At 42.3% G+C, this 21,119-nt stretch overlaps 1 protein-coding gene across 4 annotated transcripts; it reads right to left on the reverse strand.

The window, feature by feature from the left end:
- Window positions 1–1,341: 1,341 nt before the first annotated feature.
- Window positions 1,342–16,281, reverse strand: cd99 (CD99 molecule). Of its 4 annotated transcripts, XM_085447996.1 has the most exons (14): window positions 15,930–16,277; window positions 11,536–11,568; window positions 11,394–11,453; window positions 10,895–10,927; window positions 10,638–10,685; window positions 10,435–10,473; window positions 9,998–10,051; window positions 9,482–9,559; window positions 7,559–7,579; window positions 7,279–7,299; window positions 6,891–6,911; window positions 4,494–4,604; window positions 4,343–4,396; window positions 1,342–2,993 (listed from the first exon to the last, which is right to left on the reverse strand). In XM_085447996.1, the coding sequence occupies exons 1-14, from the start codon at window positions 15,988–15,990 to the stop codon at window positions 2,965–2,967; spliced, it is 663 nt and encodes a 220-aa protein (XP_085304122.1). In that variant the 5' UTR covers window positions 15,991–16,277; the 3' UTR covers window positions 1,342–2,964. The 4 variants fall into 4 exon arrangements, with proteins under 4 accessions (XP_085304122.1, XP_085304123.1, XP_085304124.1 ...); XM_085447997.1 differs by lacking the exon at window positions 7,559–7,579 and having other exon boundaries at window positions 15,930–16,278; XM_085447998.1 differs by lacking the exons at window positions 1,342–2,993; window positions 4,343–4,396; window positions 4,494–4,604 and adding an exon at window positions 5,588–6,351 and having other exon boundaries at window positions 15,930–16,281.
- Window positions 16,282–21,119: the final 4,838 nt, after the last annotated feature.

Raw genomic sequence — 21,119 nt, forward strand, 5'->3', positions numbered from 1 at the left:
TTTGTTGAAACCGCATGTGTATAGGTGGTGCAACATCGACAAAGCCAGTCCATATTAGAGGTTAGAAATTAAAATGGAAATGAGTGGTTTCCATCAAATTTTTTTAGATCATATCTGGCTGAATATGACATAAGATTTCATTATAAACTAGATGAAACATAAAGAAACTCCTGTTTTTTATGTGTGTATTTCTAACTTTCTGCTTCTTAATTCAGATCAAACTGAGGTTATTGTACTCGGCCCTGAGAATCTTAGAAATATGGTATCTAAGCAGATTCTTCCTCTGGATGGCATTACCTTGGCCTCCAGTAACGCTGTGAGGAACCTTGGAGTCATTTTTGACCAGGACACGTCCTTCAATGCACATATTAAACAAATATGTAAGACTGCTTTCTTCCATTTGTGCAACATCTCTAAAGTTAGAAATATCCTGTCTCAGAGTGACGCTGAAAAACTAGTTCATGCATTTATTACTTCCAGGCTGGACGACTGTAATTCATTATTATCAGGAAGTCCTAAAAACTCGCTGAAAAGCCTTCAGCTAATCCAAAATGCTGCAGCAAGAGTCCTGACAGGGACTAGAAAGAGAGAGCAGATTTCTCCTGTTTTGGCTTCCTGTTAAATCCAGAATTCAAAATCCTGCTCCTCACATACAAGGTCTTAAATAATCAGGCCCCATCTTATCTTAATGACCTTGTAGTACCATATCACCCTATTAGAGCACTTCGCTCTCGCTCTGCAGGCCTACTTGTTGTTCCTAGAGTATTTAAAAGTAGAATGGGAGGCAGAGCCTTCAGTTTTCAGGCCCCTCTTCTGTGGAACCAGCTTCCAGTTTGGATTCAGGAGACAGACACTATCTCTACTTTCAAGATTAGGCTTCAAACTTTCCTTTTTGCTAAAGCATATAGTTAGGGCTGGACCAGGTGACCCTGAATCCTCCCTTAGTTATGCTGCAACAGGTGTAGGCTGCTGGGGTATTCCCATGATGCACTGGGTGTTTCTGCTTCACTCACTATGTGTTGATAGACCTCTCTGCACTGAATCGTTCGTTTTTATTGGTTCTGCCGGAGGTTTCTTCCCGTTGAAAGGGAGTCTTCTTTCCCACTGTCACCAAAGCGCTCAAAGGGGATCTTCTCTGTATTATTCTACAGTCTTTACCTGAATATGTGTATTCTCATAAAAACTAGAGAAGCATTTAGATATGAAACAAGTCCAACAGCTTTGCCTTTGCACTCCAACAAAAGGATTTAAAATGAAGCATAAAAATGGGAGCAGACTTTCAGCTGCTCAGGTACGTTTGTGTGGACTTGGTGCAGGTTAAACACAACGAGGGTTCCAAAATACAAACACAGATCATTTTATTTGAAACATTAGCGTACATTAAATCCACTCACAAATGCAACATTTCTCTCATCTAAGTCAGATGTAAACAACTAAATAACCTGGATCACATCTCGGTTTGTAAACCCAGACAAATTAGTAACAGACTAACAAAGCTCAAAGCATCTGTACACACCAGCTCCCCAACTATCTACATCTCACAGGGATGCAAACTATTTCAATATTTTAGCATCGTAAGAGTTCACATCACATTACAGTCTGAGTGTCTGCTGATGAGCCCTCAGACTGTAATGTGAAGCTCATTTATGACCAATGTCCCAGTGTGAGTCTGTGGGACAGCACACAACGTGTCACACTAAAACAAACACCTGATGAGCATAAATGCGTCGGCCCAGTGTCAGTGGCTGCTGCTCGTCTGAGGCACTGATTCATTAAACCTTTCACAAACTCTCTGTTTGCTAAACATGAGCCGACACATCTACACATCCCATGTAAATATACCAAACACCTGAATTCAGCTGCTAAATGTTCAAACTTTTAGTGACATCGTATTTAGGACACTGTGTACAATTACTTCTCATCTTTTGGCATAAATCATATGTTGATAAAGAGCTGCTGATTCTGAGCGTTCATCTACAAAGCAGCAGACTGACTGTTAGCACGATAAAAAGGTTTTGGACAGACGGAGGAAAATGAATATTTATAATCAAGCTCAAGATAGCAAGAAACTCATGTTTGTGCTGTATGTTACATTAAGAGCAAAGATCCTAAGAGTTGGCTACAACGAGTGCAATAATAAATGTGCATTTTTTGTGTTTCATGAACAGATGTGCTCACACTGCAACCAACACTACAAACATCTCCATGCGCTCAGCACGGGCTGTGCTTCCTGCTGTCGTTTACCAGCACTGGAAATGTGCGTGGCCTCCTGAAGAATGTGCACTTCCACTAAACGCTTAAATCATGCGACAAACACGGTTCTTTTACTCTAAAATACACATTTTCAGTTGATTTTCATCGGTCACACACTGAGCCTAAACTACAGCTCAACTAATGAAAGCTCTCCTTCAGTTTGAAACACCTCCAGGGACCAGGCTGGCTAGCATGAACACACCCTGCTCCAAACGGGGTCACTGCTGTGTTTGGATGTGTTCATTTTGCGCTGCCCAGCAGCTTTTATATCCCTGTTCTCTGCAGAGGTGTGCTGCAGAGGTGTGCGCTACGCTGAATAGTATATGTGTGTATTTAGTAAACTGTAGTAACGAGTGTTTTAAACGGGAACCCTACAGAGGAGACTTACTGTTAAAAATATCACCTGCATGAATATTTGCACCTACTTTAAAATAAATGTGTGTATTACCACAGTGCCAGAGTATTCATCTTTACAGTAGTTACACACAGCCAACAAACACAAATACAATGCTCCTTTCAAATCACCTTTGGGATATTCTGATTTTTGTTAAAGACACAAAGAGAAGATGCACACTCAGATGTTTGCAAATGGACAGTCTTCAAGCTGGGCTACAGTTGTAGTTCTGGTTTAAGTCGATCAGGCTGCAGAAGCACCACCAACAAGGCTGACTGGAAGTTGAATGAAGTCCTCTGGCAGCAGGAGAGACGCGTCTAGTTTGTCTGGAGCAGGTTGCTGAGAACTGAAGTTAGAAAGAGCACAGCGATAAGCCAGTGCCTGTTCACAGTCACCACCAGGGGGCAGGCTGGGCTTAGTTAGTCTTTTTGGTGCTGTTCTGGATGTTGCCAATATCACGCTCCATCGGACCTTCATTTAAGACTTGTTACATATAATCACTGATTATTTCCCCCTAATCATTCTTTAGTATTCGAGCTGCGAACAGCAGACTGATCTGCATTCAAACATTTTAAATATTCACTTTGTGCACTCTGATTTTTCTCCTTCCAGTTCACACTTAACATGACTTTATCATATCAATGAACATCTGTTAGCAAACAAGCTCACTCACTGCTCAGGTCACACATTTCAGAGCGTAACAGTTTTAAAACTGTTGACTGACCAGTCATCGCTCCTGTGTCACAGCTGAGAAAACAAGTAACACTAAAGCTACAGTAACTAGAATCTACTCTGTAATGAGGGGCTGAGAGGTACTCTTTACTGTTACTCTGTGACAGCGTGACAGTCAAGCACCCCAGGCAGGTCTCAGTGATCACCTTGGTGATGGGTGTGGTCTCGTCATGAAGGTTCACTGAACGGTTTGATGAGGTGATGCTGCTGTCCTCAGCAGATCTCAGTCCAGTGAACACTCCTTATTAACTCATTCACTGCCAGGGTTTTTGAGCATTTTTACTCATTTTTGAAGAGCCACAGAAAACTGTGTGTTATGATCATATAAACGCTGAACCTACCAAAATGAAGAACAGACTCTCTTCTTCCATCCAAAAAAAAAAGCTTGTTTCTACCATTTTCCATTCTTTAGTAATCAGCTGTAGAAGAGAGGTGGGTTCCACCAAAAATGCCTGTTTTGACCACAAAAAGGGAGAAAACGAGCTTTTTGTGAAAAATACATTTCAAGCAGTCTGATGTTCACTGACAAGCTGCCCGAGGTTGTATTCTAGCCCCTCCCATTGAAAACGTAATTGACGTCTATAGACGTCAATGGCAGTGAATGAGTTAAGACACCTTTTGTAACTTCGTAGTAAGCAGCCAGCTTGAGCCTGATTCATGGCCGTGTCACAGAGCCCTGACGCTCTGCAGCCTTCTCACAAATAAACTGTGAATTATCACTGGTGTAGAAGTAAAGACAGGAAACAAAGAAAACAGTCTTGTTTCTCCAAAAACCTCACATTTTTCATTCTGTTGAAGCCCTTTGCCCCTGGTGGTGGAGAGAATACGATCGTACACTCCCGTCTTCAACCCAGGTTACAAAAATCAAGATGTGCAGGCCGTCCGAAACAACACCAAAAGTGGCGCATGCGCGGGCAGCTTTGGGGCGTGTCACGCCACCGTGCGTGGACTGTGAGAACTTACCTTGAGGCTCGGAATGAGTGCCTTGGTGTCCTTTACCACTCTCTGGATCTGCACCTGGATCAGAAACACTTATCAGGATGATGTCAGAGTCCTGTTATCTGTAATCAGCAGTAATACTGAACTCATTATTACAGAAACGAGGGATACCGACCTCCCTGCAGCTTGAAGCACAGTTTCTTCTTCTGATAAGCAAAGTAACTGGACGCTGCTCCCACCAGGGCAACGCCTACGGCACTGATGATTCCTGCAATCGGACCACTCCCTTCGAACGGAAAAAGGACACAGACATTACTGGAAGGGACCCACTTTAAATGTATTCAAATTCTATTTTTTAATCGGTATGTCAAATGACTTCGTTTATCAAGATCAGAGTAAAATCACTTTAAAGCAGGAGTGTCCAACTCCAGGCCTCGAGGGCCGGCGCCCTGCAGGTTTAGACGTGTCCTTGATCCAGCACAGCTGATTTAAATGGCTAAATGACCTCCTCAACATGTCTTGTAGTTCTCCAGAGGCTGGGAATGAACTAAACCTGTGAATCAGGTGTGTTGACCCAGGGTGAGATCTGAAACCTGCAGGACACCGGCCCTCGAGGCCTGGAGTTGGGCACCTCTGCTTTAAGAGTGGCAAATGTTTGCAAATACTTGTAACTTGATACCTGCTCAAGTGAGAAATCGAAACAGCGCTCTGTGTTTGTTTGGCTCACAAACATGATCGTTAGAGTTTAAGATTTTAGGAACAATTCAAAAAGCTTGATCCAGACCCAGTCCATGAGCTGTAATGACCACAGTTCACCACACGATGGCGGTACCTGTGGCGTTAATAACTTTCAATGCCACAGTTACTGGCAGCACTGGGAAAATGTGCAGGAAGGCAAATGAAAAGCAGATGCAGCAGCTCCAGTGCAGGGCGTGGCAGCATGAATAATGAAGCTGTTCTTTGAAGCCACACTGAGTCACTGAGCTTTGTCTCATGATGCTGCCGATCACTAAAACAGGGAGTTGCCTGGATATTAAACAACAAGAAAACAAGGCAGGCTGGCAGCTGTGTGCATGACTTACTGCTGGGAAATGTGGAGAATGTCACTCACTGCTCTCCTGTCTCACACAGGACCCCCGAGGGCTTAGCGTGATGTGTCTGTTATGTTATTATGATACTGGGACATAAGTCGAGGTCATTATAAAATCTAAATCCTACAGCACAACAACTCTTGTGGATTTAGGAATCATATTTCAGATACACTGACCGTTTCAGGCTGCTTTTATGATTTTATTATTATGTGTTACACTTTTCTCAAAATAAAATCCAAATCCCTTAAAGACTCGAAGCAAAAACCAAAAGTCCAGTCACACAAAGAGCAGTTCAGAAGCTGAGCTGTGCCAGAGAGAAGAAGCATCATCGGATCACACATCAGAAAGTCTACCCCGGGAAGTTTGCAGCTCTACATGTTGGATGTGTCAGCTGAGGCTTTCAATGCGTGCTATCCTAAGAATGCCGACTGTGGAAGAGATACGCAGGCGTGTCCTGACACAAAGGGATGGCAGTAAAAAACCTGATTTCCAGTAAGCAAACCAGTTGTCATGAACATGGATGAACATGTGATATTTAGCTGCATTCACAGTCAGACGTTCTTTAAAAAACTCTCCCAGTATGAGGTGCTGCTGGTATGTGGTCCCCTCTGACTGTCAAAGTACTACAAAGCACACATTTGTTTGCACAGCAACAAATTACACAGAAAATGAAGTAACATAAAAAAGTATCCCAATGACCACAATCCTGGCACCCAGCAAAACAACATGTCTAACTGCTCATTTTGAGTCCATCAGATATTGAAAACAGCTTTTGTAAACCGCCGCATGACCCAACAGCTCATTGCACAGCTTGTAACAGATCCATGGCCCGCTCTAACAGAGGTGTTAAGATCTGCTTTAAGTTGGACATCCAAACATAGAATTCCTCGGGCATGTTAGCGTTTAACATCTTCAGGATGTGGCCCCACAGAAAGTCTGGATCTGCAACGACACAATCGTAGCAGGGTTTTAACCAGAGGAACCAGACCGGGGGGCCATTAGCAACTTAAACAAAATGCAGCCCATCAAACAGCCAGCACATAATCCAGCTCCTGCCCACCAAGGTAATGAGCTTTCAAAACAACTAGTAACAGGAAGTCCATAATGATAAAAACTTATGTAGGAAAGCAGAGGCATTCTGTGGTGCTTCCTCCATGACAGGAAACAGGAAATGACCAACAACAACTCAAGAGCTTCGATTCTGAAGACGAACACACAGGAAGAAGGGCTGCGCGTCTTCAAGGCCGAATAGATAAATGTTGGTCTCATGTGCTGAAACCTTTTTATAGCGACTGCACAACCAAATGATCCACTGTTATTATTACAGCTCATGATTACATCATCACCACATTTAAACAAATTCCACGTGATCATAAAAACAAGAACACTGTTAGTGCTGGAGACTGAGCATGGGCCTCATATGGAGGACACACTGTGCAGGTCTAGCAAAGCATGGACTGAAGATCAAACGTGGGACTCACCTTGAGGCTGGTCAGCGCCACCTGTGAGAACACGGGATTCACATTAATCAACAGTGTTTATTACAGACGTGCTTCATACTGTGACACTGATGTCATGTCATGCTAATGCTAACACGAGGACGAGCGAGCTGCCTTAGTGCAGCTTCGTGCTTCTGGATTCTTGTTTTTCTGTTTACTGCTGCATTCATGTGGTTCAAAGTGCGTCCTGGTTGTTCTTTATAACCACAGATGAACCAAAAGGCACACGAGTCCTCTAAGACTGTCTGCAGAGCTGCTGCTCTGAGGCAAACCTGTGTGTGTGTGGGTACAGTACAACAGGCCCATCGAGTGCTGCATTTCTGCACTCGTCCAGGCAAAGCATGGACTGAAGATCAAACGTGGGACTCACCTTGAGGCTGGTCAGCGCCACCTGTGAGAACACGGGATTCACATTAATCAACAGTGTTTATTACAGACGTGCTTCATACTGTGACACTGATGTCATGTCATGCTAATGCTAACACGAGGACGATTGTGCTCATTGGCTGATCTTGAGCAAAGTATAAGTATTTTTTGTGGCATGATAACTTAGGACAGCAGTGCACTCCTGCTACTCTTGTTAAATGAAACATGTAGTCATAATATTTGTAAGGTAAAAACGAGACAAGATGAACCAAAATACTGCATACCCTGAGGACCCATGGCACGACCTGGAAGAAAAGGTTAGACGTCAGTCAGAGAGCTGACCTCAGACTCTCAGCACAGCAAATCAACATGACATCACATACCTCAGTCATGACTTGTCTTTCCTGTCTTTGGTCAAAATACAACTAATTATTCTAATGCTGTCACTAAACCAAGACCAAGGGTGTCCATCTCCAGGCCTCCGGTGTCCTGCAGGTTTTCGATGTGTCCTTGATCCAACACAGCTGATTTAAATGACCTCCTCAACATGTCCTGAAGGTCTCCAGAGGCCTGGGAATGAACTGATCATGTGATTCAGGTGATCTCTAAAACCTGCAGGACACCAGCCCTCGAGGCCTGTGTCCTGTTATCTAGGAATTAAAAAACAAAAAGATCTACACTTGTTTTTCTGTATTTTCCTTTTTTCCAATGATAAGAAGAAACAACATTGCAGCAGTTCTGATAAACGATGAGACGTTTTGATCTGTCCTTTGGTAAAAATAGCTTCTAACCATTTAAAGGTCAGCAGAACAGCATCAGCAGCTCAGTACTGATCTACACAGGAGCACCTCAGACTGGTCCTAACGTCTGGTCCTTTCTAGTTCTGGTGACCACTTCAAGTCTAAACAAAAACAACAAAGTGAAAATGCTTTTATGTCCCATCCTCAAACCTCCAAATGTGACCAATAAAAACAGTTCCAAAAGCTCCATCGCAGCTTTTTAACCTTTCACACAGCGGTCACTGCAGCTATTCAAAGGCTGTTTACTTGTACGTCTGTCAGTGTTGATGGTATACTTGCACATAAACCACTGCACTGGACACTGATGTGTCCCTCCAAACCCTATTTGTTATAGTTTATATACATGCTGTTATATTGACATGTTTTTTATCAAAAATATTTGAGCTATTTTATAGTTTTTACACAGCGTATATTATTTATTTGTGTCTACCTAAGTGGATGTAAAAAACTCTTTGAAAAGTACACGTTTAAAAAGAAGAAGTTCAAAAATCTTTTTTTAAGCCTAAAGAAGAATAAAAATACTAAAGAAAAACATCCAGAGTGCGGCTGTCATAATTCATGCATGGAAGGGTTAAACAGATGTGCAGTAAACTCATTAAATAACAAATAAGGGGCCAAAGTGCATTAACCTCAATGATAAAGACGGCCAAAAGAATCTACTGCAATAAAGACTAAAAATAAAAAGATAGTTGCTTCTGTGCATATGAAACTGTCTCTTTTGTCTTTAAGTAATTTTAGTTCCCTCGAGACAACATCAAGGATAAATAATGAAACAGTGTTGGAGAAGAGCCACAGGGCGTCAACATTACCGTGACATTATATCAATGTGTTGTTGTCTTCCAGTGACACATGATACCATTATAGCAGCTGGGCAGAGTCAGCGGTAGTGAAGGGCAACAAAACACAACAACAGAGAGGAAGTACTGCACAAACTCCAAAATGTTTCCTAAATACAAACTGGAACCACTGAATTTTCTGACTCACAAATGGGAAACAAACTGCATAACAGCAGTAACAAAACACTTATCAGCTACAGTGCAGATTTAGACCGTGTTATAGTGCCATCTGTCATTTATATAATCAAAGGTCTACAGCTGCAAACACCAGCAGTATACAGCTGGAAGCACAACGAGTAACATCCTGATGCATTTATCCCAGGGGTGTCCAACTCCTCACCCTGGGTCAACACACCTGAATCAAATCATTCCCAGGCCTCTGGAGACCTTCAAGACATGTTGAGGAGGTCATTTAGTCATTTAAACCAGCTGTGCTGGGTCAAGGTCACATCTAAAACCTGCAGGGCACTGGAGGCCTGGAGCTGGACACCTGTGATTTAGGGTTACACAGAGCCAAGACAGAGACATAAAAAACGATAGAAATAACATCATAAAACAACCGTTATCGTACCTCCTGAGCGGCCTCCATCAGGCTTGTAGTCTCCATTGCTTACATCAAACAAGTCGGAATCATCAAACGTTCCACCACCTGAAAAAATGATGAACAACCAATTATGCCGTCACATGAGAACACCAACACTTCTGTACTGCTACAGCTGTTTCCACATGTTAACAACATCTGCTGAGACTGAAAATCTGCCACAAAGACACTGCTTGATAATCAGTGAACACAAATGTGGGTTTTCTTGATGAATTCAGTCGTTGTCATATCTTAAAAAGGTAAATTTATTTCCATTCATGGTTGTGACAGGAAAAGCATATGTAAGGTCACGTGATTATATCTGACCAAAACCTCAAAATGCCTCAATTATTATGTTTATTTGCCTTCATGATGTGCACTGAAGAACTGACAGGGAAGCAAAGAGACAGAGCCTCAGGTCAGAGCTGCTAAACTGGAATCTCATCCATAAATCAGTGTCGAACCAACAACCTGCCACTGACAGCAGCTTATGAAACAGAGGCTTACCTCCTCCACCCTTTGGTGGGTTGACAGCAGGTTTGTCAGGTTTAGTGGTAGGTCCTGTAAATACAAATGCATCATGAGAACCAATAATAATATATACGATAAACAAAGCAGATGGATTAAAGTCTATGTGGGCAAAGGCCCACCTGTGAGCACAGCAGCAGTGCTATACGTCCATGCTCTGTGCAGATAGCACCATGTTAGCATTGAGCCACACACAGCAGTCAATCAGCCAGACTCAACATTAATGACTGAGTCCAGACTGAATGTACAGCTGACAGCTCAAAGCAGGCGGGGGAGGGCCAGCCAGCTCGAGCACAGATGAACTCGCTCCACACTCTCTCACCCTTGTTGAGGCGTAAAGGAAACGCTTCCCAGTACTCACCATTGCTACTACTAACAAAACTGGAGTGACTGATGGGAATGATCCATGTCTTTACCTGGATTGACAGCGTCTCCCAGATTGAATCCATTGGAATCTGTGACATAAAAAAGAAAATTCTTCAAACACTGTAAGTGATGATTCATTTACCTTCAAATACACTCACACACAAAACAAACATGTAAAATCCATCTTAGCGTCAATGTCCCTGCATCACAAATGATACAAAAGCACAGGATGTATGAAGGCTGTCAGACCTACCAGAGTCTCCAGGACTTGGTTTCTTGGGTTTTTCCGGCTGTGGCTCGTCTGTGGAAGAAAGATTAATTTAAACAAAACAGTGGTGGACAGTCCAAGCATGGCTAACGAGGAGCTATTTTATGATTTATGCTTAACAGTTTTGCATTTGTAGAAGTAAAAATCAGACATGAGATTAAAAAAGGACAAATATATTACGCAGAACAAATTCTGACACTCAGCAGAAGACAATCAGTAAAATAAGACGTCAGCGTATCTACCTGGTCCAAATGCATCCCAAAGGTCTAGCTCACCTGAAGGAGAAACACATGGAATTAGTCTGTTAACCCGTCCACGTGTGTGGCTTCAAAACAGGAAGCTGTGCAGCATATCAACTGGGACATACGTTTAAATCTATATTTATACCGTTTTATTTCTGCTTTCACAGTCTTACGTTCTTATTATGAAGCAGTTTCTGGGAAATTTAAAGATGGCACGAATGACTGCCAGAGCCACAAAGAAGAGCATGAAAAACATCCAAGTTTGATTCATCGAGTTTGATTTACACAGACGATGTGTTACAATGGATACACCTGTAATCTCATATATATACATATATATGTATGTCATTCATGTCATTACTGAGCACTGACATATTGTGTTCAGGACAATGGGACAGACTAACACAGATCATCATATGTGTAGTATACATCACTGTAAACAAAAGGCCACTGATGGCGTGCTTCAAAGTTCAGTCGTAACACATGAAATACTACAAACCATCCTTATTGGGCTGCTCTGGTGCCTTTGGCTTCTCTTTGGGCTTTTGGGTTGTCGTTTCTAAAGAAACAGAAAGAAACGAGTGAATGAAACCTTTAAAAAAACAATGCTAGGAAAAGTGCCCGATGTGACGGTCACTCACTTATTTCATCCAACCCATCCTCCAGGCTGAGTTCTGTATGAAGAAGACATGAGGAAGAGCATTACAGTTTAATAGTGGAGACTGTTGACTGTAACCACAGGAGGGTAACACTGTCACACTACATCACACTTCACATAAATACCCTTTATATTTATATCTATATATGTTTATATCCAGCTTTGTCAGCATGTCTGATTTCCTCTGAGTCTTTAACTAGCAGACACAAACATGCCCGTGTGGGCCCATGGTGGGAAGCTGTGAGTGACCTGGGTCATGAATGGAAGGCTGGGAGTACTGGGAGTGCTGGGAGTACCAGCAGAGCGAACATGTCCAGAATGGTGACGTCACATTAGATGGTTTCATGCACAGTGTGGACGGTGGCAGGTAGATGTGAGGTTCATGTTTCACAGTGACTGCTGTTTTTATTTCCCGCTGAACGCCATAGTTTTACATTTCTATCATGTTTTCTACGATATCATCACTGAATTATTAAGATGTTTGGTATCGTGTTGTTTATTTGTAGCCTTTGTTTATTAACATATTTTAAATACCTTCACGATCTGTACTTTGTAAAACTAATCTTAAATACCAGTTTCACTAAGTCGAACTTAGAACTGGGAAAACTGGCTGAAATTAACCAATTGAATTTTTTACCTATTCATGTTTTTATTGCAGAATGGAGTCAGAATGTTCCCTGTGCTATTGAAAGCAGCACTGAGTCGTCACAACCCACAGTCCACACTAATCGCATGCCAGATGTGCCGGGCCCACAGCTCACTGTGCCCCTTGCGTGTTGGATACAGTCATACAGTGTATTTGCTGGTTGCTAGGGCAGCTCTGACTGACACATCAAGAAGCTGTAAAAAGCACGAGTCACAACTGAAAGTAGGAGGTGTGAGCCGCACTTTGCCTGAACAAGTGCAGAAATCCAGCACTTGCTGGGCCCGTTGATCTTGTACTGTACGCGCCCACAGACAGGTTTGCCTCAGAGCAGCAGCTCTGCAGACCGTCTTAGAGCAGCGGTCCTCAACCCCCGGGCCTCGGACCGGTACCGGGCCGCGAGAGTTGAGGCTCAGGTCTGAAATGTCTGGTTTTCAGGGTTTTTATCAGTTTTCAGCGTTATTTTGTTATCGTTTTTAGCATTTACGCGGTTTTCCTGGGTCTTTTCACGTGTGTTATGAATAGATTTTCTTTTTTCGGTACCGGTACTGGTTTTATTTTGTTGTATTTATCCGCGACACCTTAAAGGCCGGTCCATGAAAATATTGTCGGGCATAAACCGGTCCGTGGCGCAAAAAAGGTTGGAGACCGCTGTCTTAGAGGACTCGTGTGCCTTTTGGTTCATCTGTGGTTATAAAGCACAACCAGGACGCACTTTGAACCACATGAATGCAGCAGTAAACAGAAAAACAAGAAACGAGAAGCACGAAGCTGCACTAAGGCAGCTCTCTGGCCAGTACTCGAACTAGTTTTTGCATATATTCCTTTTATCTGCTTTGCACTTTTTAAATATAGTTTGTGACCAGATGAGTGCAGCATGACAAATGTTGTACAGCAGCAGGTGATGGACAACAGAAGCTTTCGGATTTTGTTTCATTTTAGTTTCATTCTCTGGTGTCTTCCTACAATTAGTTTATCCATGCTGGGAGTTTGTTGTTTAATTGTTTGGCTTATTATGTAATATATACGCAGCCTATATTTGTAGATCTGTGTGAAGGGAGGTTTCTTCATTTGATTGTTGGGTGTATTATTGTAGGGTCTACCTTACAATATAAAACACCTTGAGGCGACTGTTGTTGTTGTGCTGAATACAAGACAACTGAACATACAACGTTGCCTCTCTTCACAGTTCTGTCGTTAAAGATCTGACACATTTTGGGGTCAAGTTGAGTTTTTCAGTCTATTTTTCTCAGTCTGTTTCAACCTTGGTGGATGTAAGCAACATTTGAGTGGACATGAGCCCACTCTAATCCCCCCCAGAATTCAGTCAACAGCTTTGAAGGTATCGTGCTGACAGACAGACAAAACGCACATATGCAAACAGCACCACAAACCTACGGCCTTTTCTGACTCATGCCAGGACAATATGTATTACATGTAGATTACTGATCAGCTCTTTGTGGCTCTGATTCAGTGTTGCTCATGGTCACATGACCTGTGACAGGTGATGTAAGACGATGGCTCAGAGGTCCATCCTGGGAGTTCTGCAGTTTGGAATGTGTTTTAATTCTTTTCTCCAAATATCAATTCCCCATCAAACATGCACGTATGGCCCCACGGTGAGCACGCCAGTGTGGGTGTTTCGGCATGTTTCCTGGGTTACAGTTATAATTTAAGATTTATGCAAAGTATCGTGACGAGCTGTGGGTGAAGTAGAAAACCTCAGTTACTACAGTGCGTGCCATCTACTTTAGAAAGCATGCCTGTGGTTTGCCATACCAGCTCTGTTTGAGTTTCATACAGGAAGTATGACAGAGGAAGACGTGCAAATGGCGTGCAAACTTTAAATGTAGCTGACACTCACAAAGGCTGGACTGATATCTGTCAGCTAGCTTAGTAACGCCCCCAAACAGGATGCAGAAAGGACACCAAACCTAGATAAGTGGCAGAAAATGAATGGATGTATTTTTGTCCCCATGACGTTTTCCCGTGGAAAAAGTTTATACCTTGGAGTATAACTATGTTGAACAAATCCTGGATGTGTATAATATGATGTGATATGATATGTGTGTTACTTGTATTTGATTTTTGGAGTTGTTACTGAGCACTTTCTTGTTGTTAGTGTCTTTAATGTCTGTAATTTAGTGTGATGTGTTTATTGTTATTAACCTCTGTCTCTCTTCCACAGCATGTCTTTATCCTGTCTTCCTTCTCTCACCCCAACCAATCACAGCAGATGGCCCCGCCCCTCCCTGAGCCTGGTTCTGCTGGAGGTTTCTTCCTGTTAAAAGGGAGTTTTTCCTTCCCACTGGGTTGGGTTTTTCTCTGTGTTATTGTAGGCTCTACCTTACAATATAAAACACCTGAGGTGACTGTTGTTGTGATTCGGTGCTGTACAAATAAAATTGAATTGAATTATCGTTGTGGTTATTTGTCAGTCTCCAAAACATGAACTGGATTTCCAAGAGGTCAAATAAATGTAATGTAAAGTGAACAGGGACTTGGACACTAGTGTTTGAACCGAGGAGAAGATCAGCTTGGTTGATTTGGATCTTCTCACATTAGTCCAAACAGATATCCAGCCACGTCAGGCCCACTCACACTCGCACTCACAATCTTTTCTACAGGCACCCCAACCTTCATTTGTAAATGAATGAAAATAAAACTGTTTGCTTGATCCTGACGAGCAGCATCTTTTCGCTCTAAACTCGTACCAGTCGTGTGACAAATTGCTTCCACTTCTGGAATTTGGTGTATTCCCAAAAAAGGAAATAATCCTGGAAACCTCAGAGGAACCAGCTATCATGTGTTTGACCCAAAGAACAAAAAGACCAGAGGACCACACTAAGGACACTGTAACAAACATGTAATAAACATTTTTCAACATTATATGAAATGTAGTGTTAATGTAATTATTCCAAAAAACATCTCGAGTATGGAATATGTTGCAAATGATATGAGCTTCAAGCCTAAACTCTTTAATGACATCATTGCACTCTGGGAGGAACATCCTTCAATCAATAACTCGAACATTTCGGCGGCTACTGTGTAGCGTCTGTAACTGATACATGTTTTCTAATAAACGGGTTATGAGTTTGTTTAGCGAAAGAAACGTCCGCTTTATTTGAAAAAGCACACAGAAACCCCACACAGGAAGCCCAGATCTCCCAGTTTTACACTGGGAATTGAACGCAGCCTATATCTGTAGATCTGTGCGAAGCTGGCAACATTAAATTTGCTTCAAAACCCCACGTGGGCATGACGTGATCAGCGATTGGCGCACACGCATTAAAGTTTTGAGAGACGTGTTACGCGCAGTTTCAGACGTTTGTGCGCACAGGAGGGTTGTTAACAGAGATAATGTTCGGATTCGTGAGCTGAACTAAATAAATTGTGAATAAAGGATGAGTATCCCGGTTTGGATCGAGGCAAACAGTTCAGCGTGTGCTCAGGTTGCAGGTTTTTGTGTGCATTGAACCACAGTCCTCAAAAGTTACACGTTATTACAAACATTTGTCTTATTTTACGCGTGTGGATCATATCGTCCGCATGTGCAAAGAGCAGACGTTATTACTACGAAATAATACCCAGCTTTTCAAAGAAGTGCTTCTTTGTTTATTTGCTTGTTTGTTTGTTTTTGGCAAGTGGCCAAACAACTTTTTAATTCGCTATACTCGTCTCGCGTGACCTTAAAAAGCAGTTACACACAATAATAATGGCAGCTGTGCTTTTACCTTGTGTTAATGTTCCAGTAACCAGGAAAAGCAGCACCGCAATCCTCAAACAAAGCTTCATGTTGGCTCTTCTTTAGCCGTGTGCGCGGGTCGGCGGCGGGTATTTGTGGACTCAGAAACACTCCGCTGGTGTCTTCTTACACTTCATGAGTCAACTTTGCCTGTGAAGCACAGACTGGGTGTGGCAGCCTCTGAGAGGGCGTTGTGCGTGAGACGCAGGGAAAGATACAAGAACAGCAAACGGAGCCTAAAATCTTTCAGTGATTTCCCCAAAATTTACATCAGCCGATATAAATATTGCAGTTCGTATGTTTGCTGCTGATTATGTACTTCAGTTACGCCTGTAGCTATATAAGACTGAGCTTTTTTAAGGCAGGTGGGAGGTCTTTCATGGGATGACTCATATTTTCTGGCTTGGTTGTAGCCCAAGGGCTCAGGCTCCTAACCAGCTTATACAACAAGAACCAGCAACAGTTTCTGAAACGTGTGTGCCGCCTAGTGTGTGTCCGCCTCTGTCATTTTACACCCTTTCTCCACATCGTTCATCCATTTTTGTTCCAGTTTAACTTTTACAAGTAATCTGATTTTTGGCTATGATTACTATGACATGCAACAGTTCAGGGGTGTATGCCCATGCCTGTGTGATTACAGAGAACTATAAACAGTAAGAGCTGATCTAGATTTGCAACATAAACACACCTGGGATGCCTTCTGCTTATCAGATCCCTGTAAATGATCACAAGAGTTTCAGAAAACTCAACTTCTGACCTTGAGGTCACTGAGATTCAAACTCATTCAAGATTTGGCCTCATCAGTGACAACGATGAGGCCGCCTACAGGGAGGAGGTGGATCGTCTGGCTGAGTGGTGCGACACAAACAACCTGCTGCTTAACACCGAGAAGACCAAGGAGCTCATCGTGGACTACAGGAGGAATGCTGACCCACATCCACCCATCCACATTAAGGGGACGGCTGTGGAGCGTGTGAGCAGCTTCAAGTTCCTGGGAGTCCACATCTCCGAGGATCTCACCTGGACGACCAACTGCTCCAAGCTGGTCAAGAAGGCTCACCAGCGCCTCTTCTTCTTGAGGACTCTGAGGAAGAACCACCTGTCCTCAGACATCCTGGTGAACTTCTATCGTTGCACCATCGAGAGCATCCTGACCAACTGTATAACAGTCTGGTACGGGAACTGCTCTGCCTCGGACCGGAAGGCATTGCAGAGGGTCGTGAAAACTGCCCAGCGCATCGCCGGAGCACCACTTCCTGCCATAAAAGACATCTACAGGAAGCGGTGTCTGAAAAGGGCTGGGAAAATCATCAAAGACCCCAGTCACCCATCACATGGACTCTTCACCCTCCTGCCCTCTGGGAGGCGCCACAGGAGCCTCCGGACTAAGACCACCAGGTACCGGAACAGCTTCTTCCCCACAGCTGTCAGACTCCTGAACTCTGCCTCCTGACATCTGACCCACGTTAAACTCATGGACTGAACATACACACACCCACAATGGACAACTGTACCCTCAAACACACAATAATAACATGGACTGAACCACCACTCACAACCACTAGCACTTTATATAGCCTCTGTAGAAACTATCTACACCCTCACTTATCTTAACTGCACTACTGTATAGCTCTGTGTAAATAATCATTCTGTACATTCGATAATCTTTAATCCTACAACTGTTTACAACTTGCATAGTTCCCATTTCTGTATAGCTGTATATCCCAGATTCTGTAAAGTTATTTATTTCATATTCTGTATAGTTTTTCATATTTATATCCTGTTCATATCCTGTACATAGCTTGTACTCACTACAGCCTGTACATACTTATAGTTATAGCATATTCACAACATACTTCATACCGTGTACATTATAACATACCATAATAGACCCATTTCTGTAATATACTTACATTTCGTTGCCCTGTACCTGTGACATGTGCAATGACAATAAAGTTGAATTCTATTCTATTCTATTTTTAGTAGACACATTTGAAACTCCCATGTCACTGCTTTCTCCATGTATCACATTGACAAACTAGTATTTCAGCCTTGCCTGCCCACCTGGCAGCATGACATACCCCATCAGCCTGTTAAAGTTATGTCAGTCTCAAAGCCATTTCATTTGCACCATAGAGAGGAACAGCAATCAGCACGTTTCTTATCTCTCATAATAAACAGACATTTAACCAGTTGGTGTAGCATGAAAGAACTTCTTTACACGAGTATGGCAGCTAATACATGTGTCACTGAACACATTAGAAATATAGACACCTATGGATTTAAACGTCAATACGTAAATAGAAATTGTCAGTTAAACACTTGTTTAAACCACATCTAAAGCATGGCTGGACCGAACCAGGTATGAAAGACAAGTCATGCTAAACAGACACTAGTAAAGCTGGCTGTAGGCAGTCACCAGTGACAGTTAATGTAATGAATTCATGTTATTACTGGTTTACCAAAGTCTCTGTGTTTTTACAGTGGAAAATGCTGCTTCAACCAAGTGAGTGTGTGAGGAAGAACATCTTTTAAGTGCTCTGCATGCTGTTTACTATTTTACAAAATGAAAAGATTGCCATGTCATTAAAACAGTGCATTGCTAGCTCCAAGCTAACCCTTTCATGGGTAACGTTGAGCTAGTATCGAGGCTTTCACTTGACAGGATACATGTTAGAGTGAATCTCTAAATTCTACTGCATCATTGTTGCATTTCCTTCTTAACGTATCGAGGACAGTTATTTGTTTAGTGGATTTTTATCCATGTGAAACAATAAAAGACAGATCTACATCATTTGGTCACAAAACACATCTGTACACATGTAGCATCATGTAAATATCTGCACAAAACTTCTAATTAAGGCACCTCCCTGCTTTTCCTTCAGTACCAATTGAAAACAAAAGCTCACATGTAATGTCCCCATTAATTTTAGAGGTTTTTAAACAGACATTGGATCTATACGTAGCTGCTGAAGTTCTCTTTTCATGTGGGGAAACATCCTTCCAAAACAAATTGATGTCTTAAGGTTGCATGAACCTCCTAAACAGTTTAGTGCAGGCTCCACTGGTTAGTTTGCATTTTGAAGCTGAATTGCTACAGAGCAGTTGTGACGTTCATGGTCAAAGTTGGGTTACATCAATAGTAGCAGACATCAAGTTAAAGTTTTGCTGATTAGATTAACTCAGTGATTTCCACATGTCTAGCAGTCGTGATGACTCATTTATGTATTGCTGAATGCTGTGTGGCAAAATCCAGAAAGAATATCAGCACAGGTCAGCTGATCACAGGCACTTGTCTCCATGCTTCATTACTGATCTTAGGGTTCCCATACTAATCTATGCCAGGCTGGTCAGCTTGGCAAAGCTGAACTGGTGATAATAGCCAGCCAGCCCCAAGAACCACCTCACCTCTTCTTTGGTGTTGGTTTACACCACAACATTATTGTTTTCAATTGTGCTTCAAACACAATGAGAAATAACACAAGGAAAAGGTAATGATCATGCTTTAATTTTGTACTGAGGCTTTTATGCATGCAGGTGCAATAAAGAGAAGAGATGGTATCAAAAACATGCATTCAGTAATTACAAAACATTTCGGTTCATAGAAGTGGTAAGAGAGGTGGTGGGACTGCATCTTTAAGCAAGTACTGTAAATCCAAGACGAGCTAGCTACCAAAGAACTGTCCACTTCTGTCCACTCACTGGTTTCTCCGTTTACGTGAAAAGGGAAAGACCATCTCTGAGTTGAGGAGGGGGGCTTAAGGGTACATCTGACCCCATCTTACAATGCTGTGATTGCAGCCATTCCCCAACTCTCTGTGAATGGGACTCATGGTTATTGATCAGTGGGCTTTGATCACTGATCAAGGACTCATTCCACTTATTGCAAAGAGTCAAACAGGAAGTGGCAGATTCCAAGCCTTTTTATAGGAGTGCAAATTTGGAGCTTACCAGTTATGGAAGAAAGAGGGAAAAAACAACAAAGTTTATCAGAGTTTTTTTTTTAATTGTCTCTTGAATCGTGTTAACAAAATTGTGTATTGGTGTTTTTGTGTAAAAGCCTCAGAAGGGGTAAATAGATGCTAGTGTGCAAAAGTATTTGATATGTAACTTAACTAATAACTGCTTGCATATGTGACGACCCTTTTGGCTTATGTGTGTCTTGTTTGCAGGTGTTGGAGAGGCGGAGTTTGCGTTTACAATCAGTGACACTGGCAACACCTGGGCCAGTGAGCCAAGGCTCCATAAAAAGCCTTAAATAGCTGTGTTGGGCTCATTTTTTTTCGGGGAAAGCCAAACCAAATGCCACCAGGCGTTTGGTTTGGCTTTTTACACCATTACATGCGCCATTTTCCCACCCATGCACTCCCTCACTCTGCTGATGGTACTGACTACACACACCACAGTTTGTGTTTTTTGACAGTAGGTTTTCTTCTGTTTTATTTATTAATAAATAAATAAAGTAGTCTGGAAACCTTCCTAATCATGTCTGGGTTTTTTGTCATGGCCGTGCGGCCCGGTTTGTGACACACAGTTTTTTCTGGGGAGGAGCTTAAGCTTTATACACCTGGGTTGATGCAGGTGAGGGATTGTTCAAGGTGACCCTGTAAGAAGAATGGCCGTCGACCAAGCCTTTGGTTTTTGTTTCAGTTGTTCTTAGGTCCTTTTGAACAGCTTTCAGTAGTGATGGCCAAATTAAGTTTTTCTCGAGCATTGAAGCTTGTATTGAAAAAGGTTCAATACTCTACTTTTAACACAGTCTCTTTGGTGACATCTGCTGGGCAAAAATATGAAAAGCAGCTTGAATTAAACTGCTTCATGATGATTTGACAGCTTCAGTTTAAGATCATGTAATTGTGTGATACCGGGCCATTGTTGTGGTGTCTGTTTGATTAAAAAATCATTTTAATGCATAAACCTTTTTTGTTTAAACATGTGCCATGCTGTGGTCTCCTTTGACTTCTTGACATTTGTAAAAATAACAGACTAAAAAAACCTTTTATATATAACAACGTGCACACTCTCATAGTAGGTTGGGAGTGTGCTTGTGTGGTGAGGTCTCTGCTTCCTCGTGCTTTTGTAATTAACCAGTGGACAGGTACATTGAGATATATTATAACGTATGTCTATAGTGTATTTATGTACGTTTTGGACCTGGGGGCAGAATTGTTTATGAACT

This window comes from Copadichromis virginalis, linkage group LG23 (genome assembly GCF_057382275.1).
Source record: "Copadichromis virginalis isolate Kocher_CV1m ecotype Utaka linkage group LG23, C_Virginalis_male_GT1.1, whole genome shotgun sequence".
NCBI lineage: Eukaryota > Metazoa > Chordata > Actinopteri > Cichliformes > Cichlidae > Copadichromis > Copadichromis virginalis.

Bases quoted from the DNA above. Each gene is read 5' to 3' on its own strand.
- cd99 (XM_085447996.1), bottom strand. From the start codon at position 15,990: ATGAAGCTTTGTTTGAGGATTGCGGTGCTGCTTTTCCTGGTTACTGGA. The intron at 7,300-7,558 runs GTATGCAGTATT...GTGTTCTCACAG, and splicing joins TCGTGCCATGGGTCCTCAGG to GTGGCGCTGACCAGCCTCAA. The intron at 4,605-6,890 runs GTGAGTCCCACG...TTCCGTTCGAAG, and splicing joins TGGCGCTGACCAGCCTCAAG to GGAGTGGTCCGATTGCAGGA.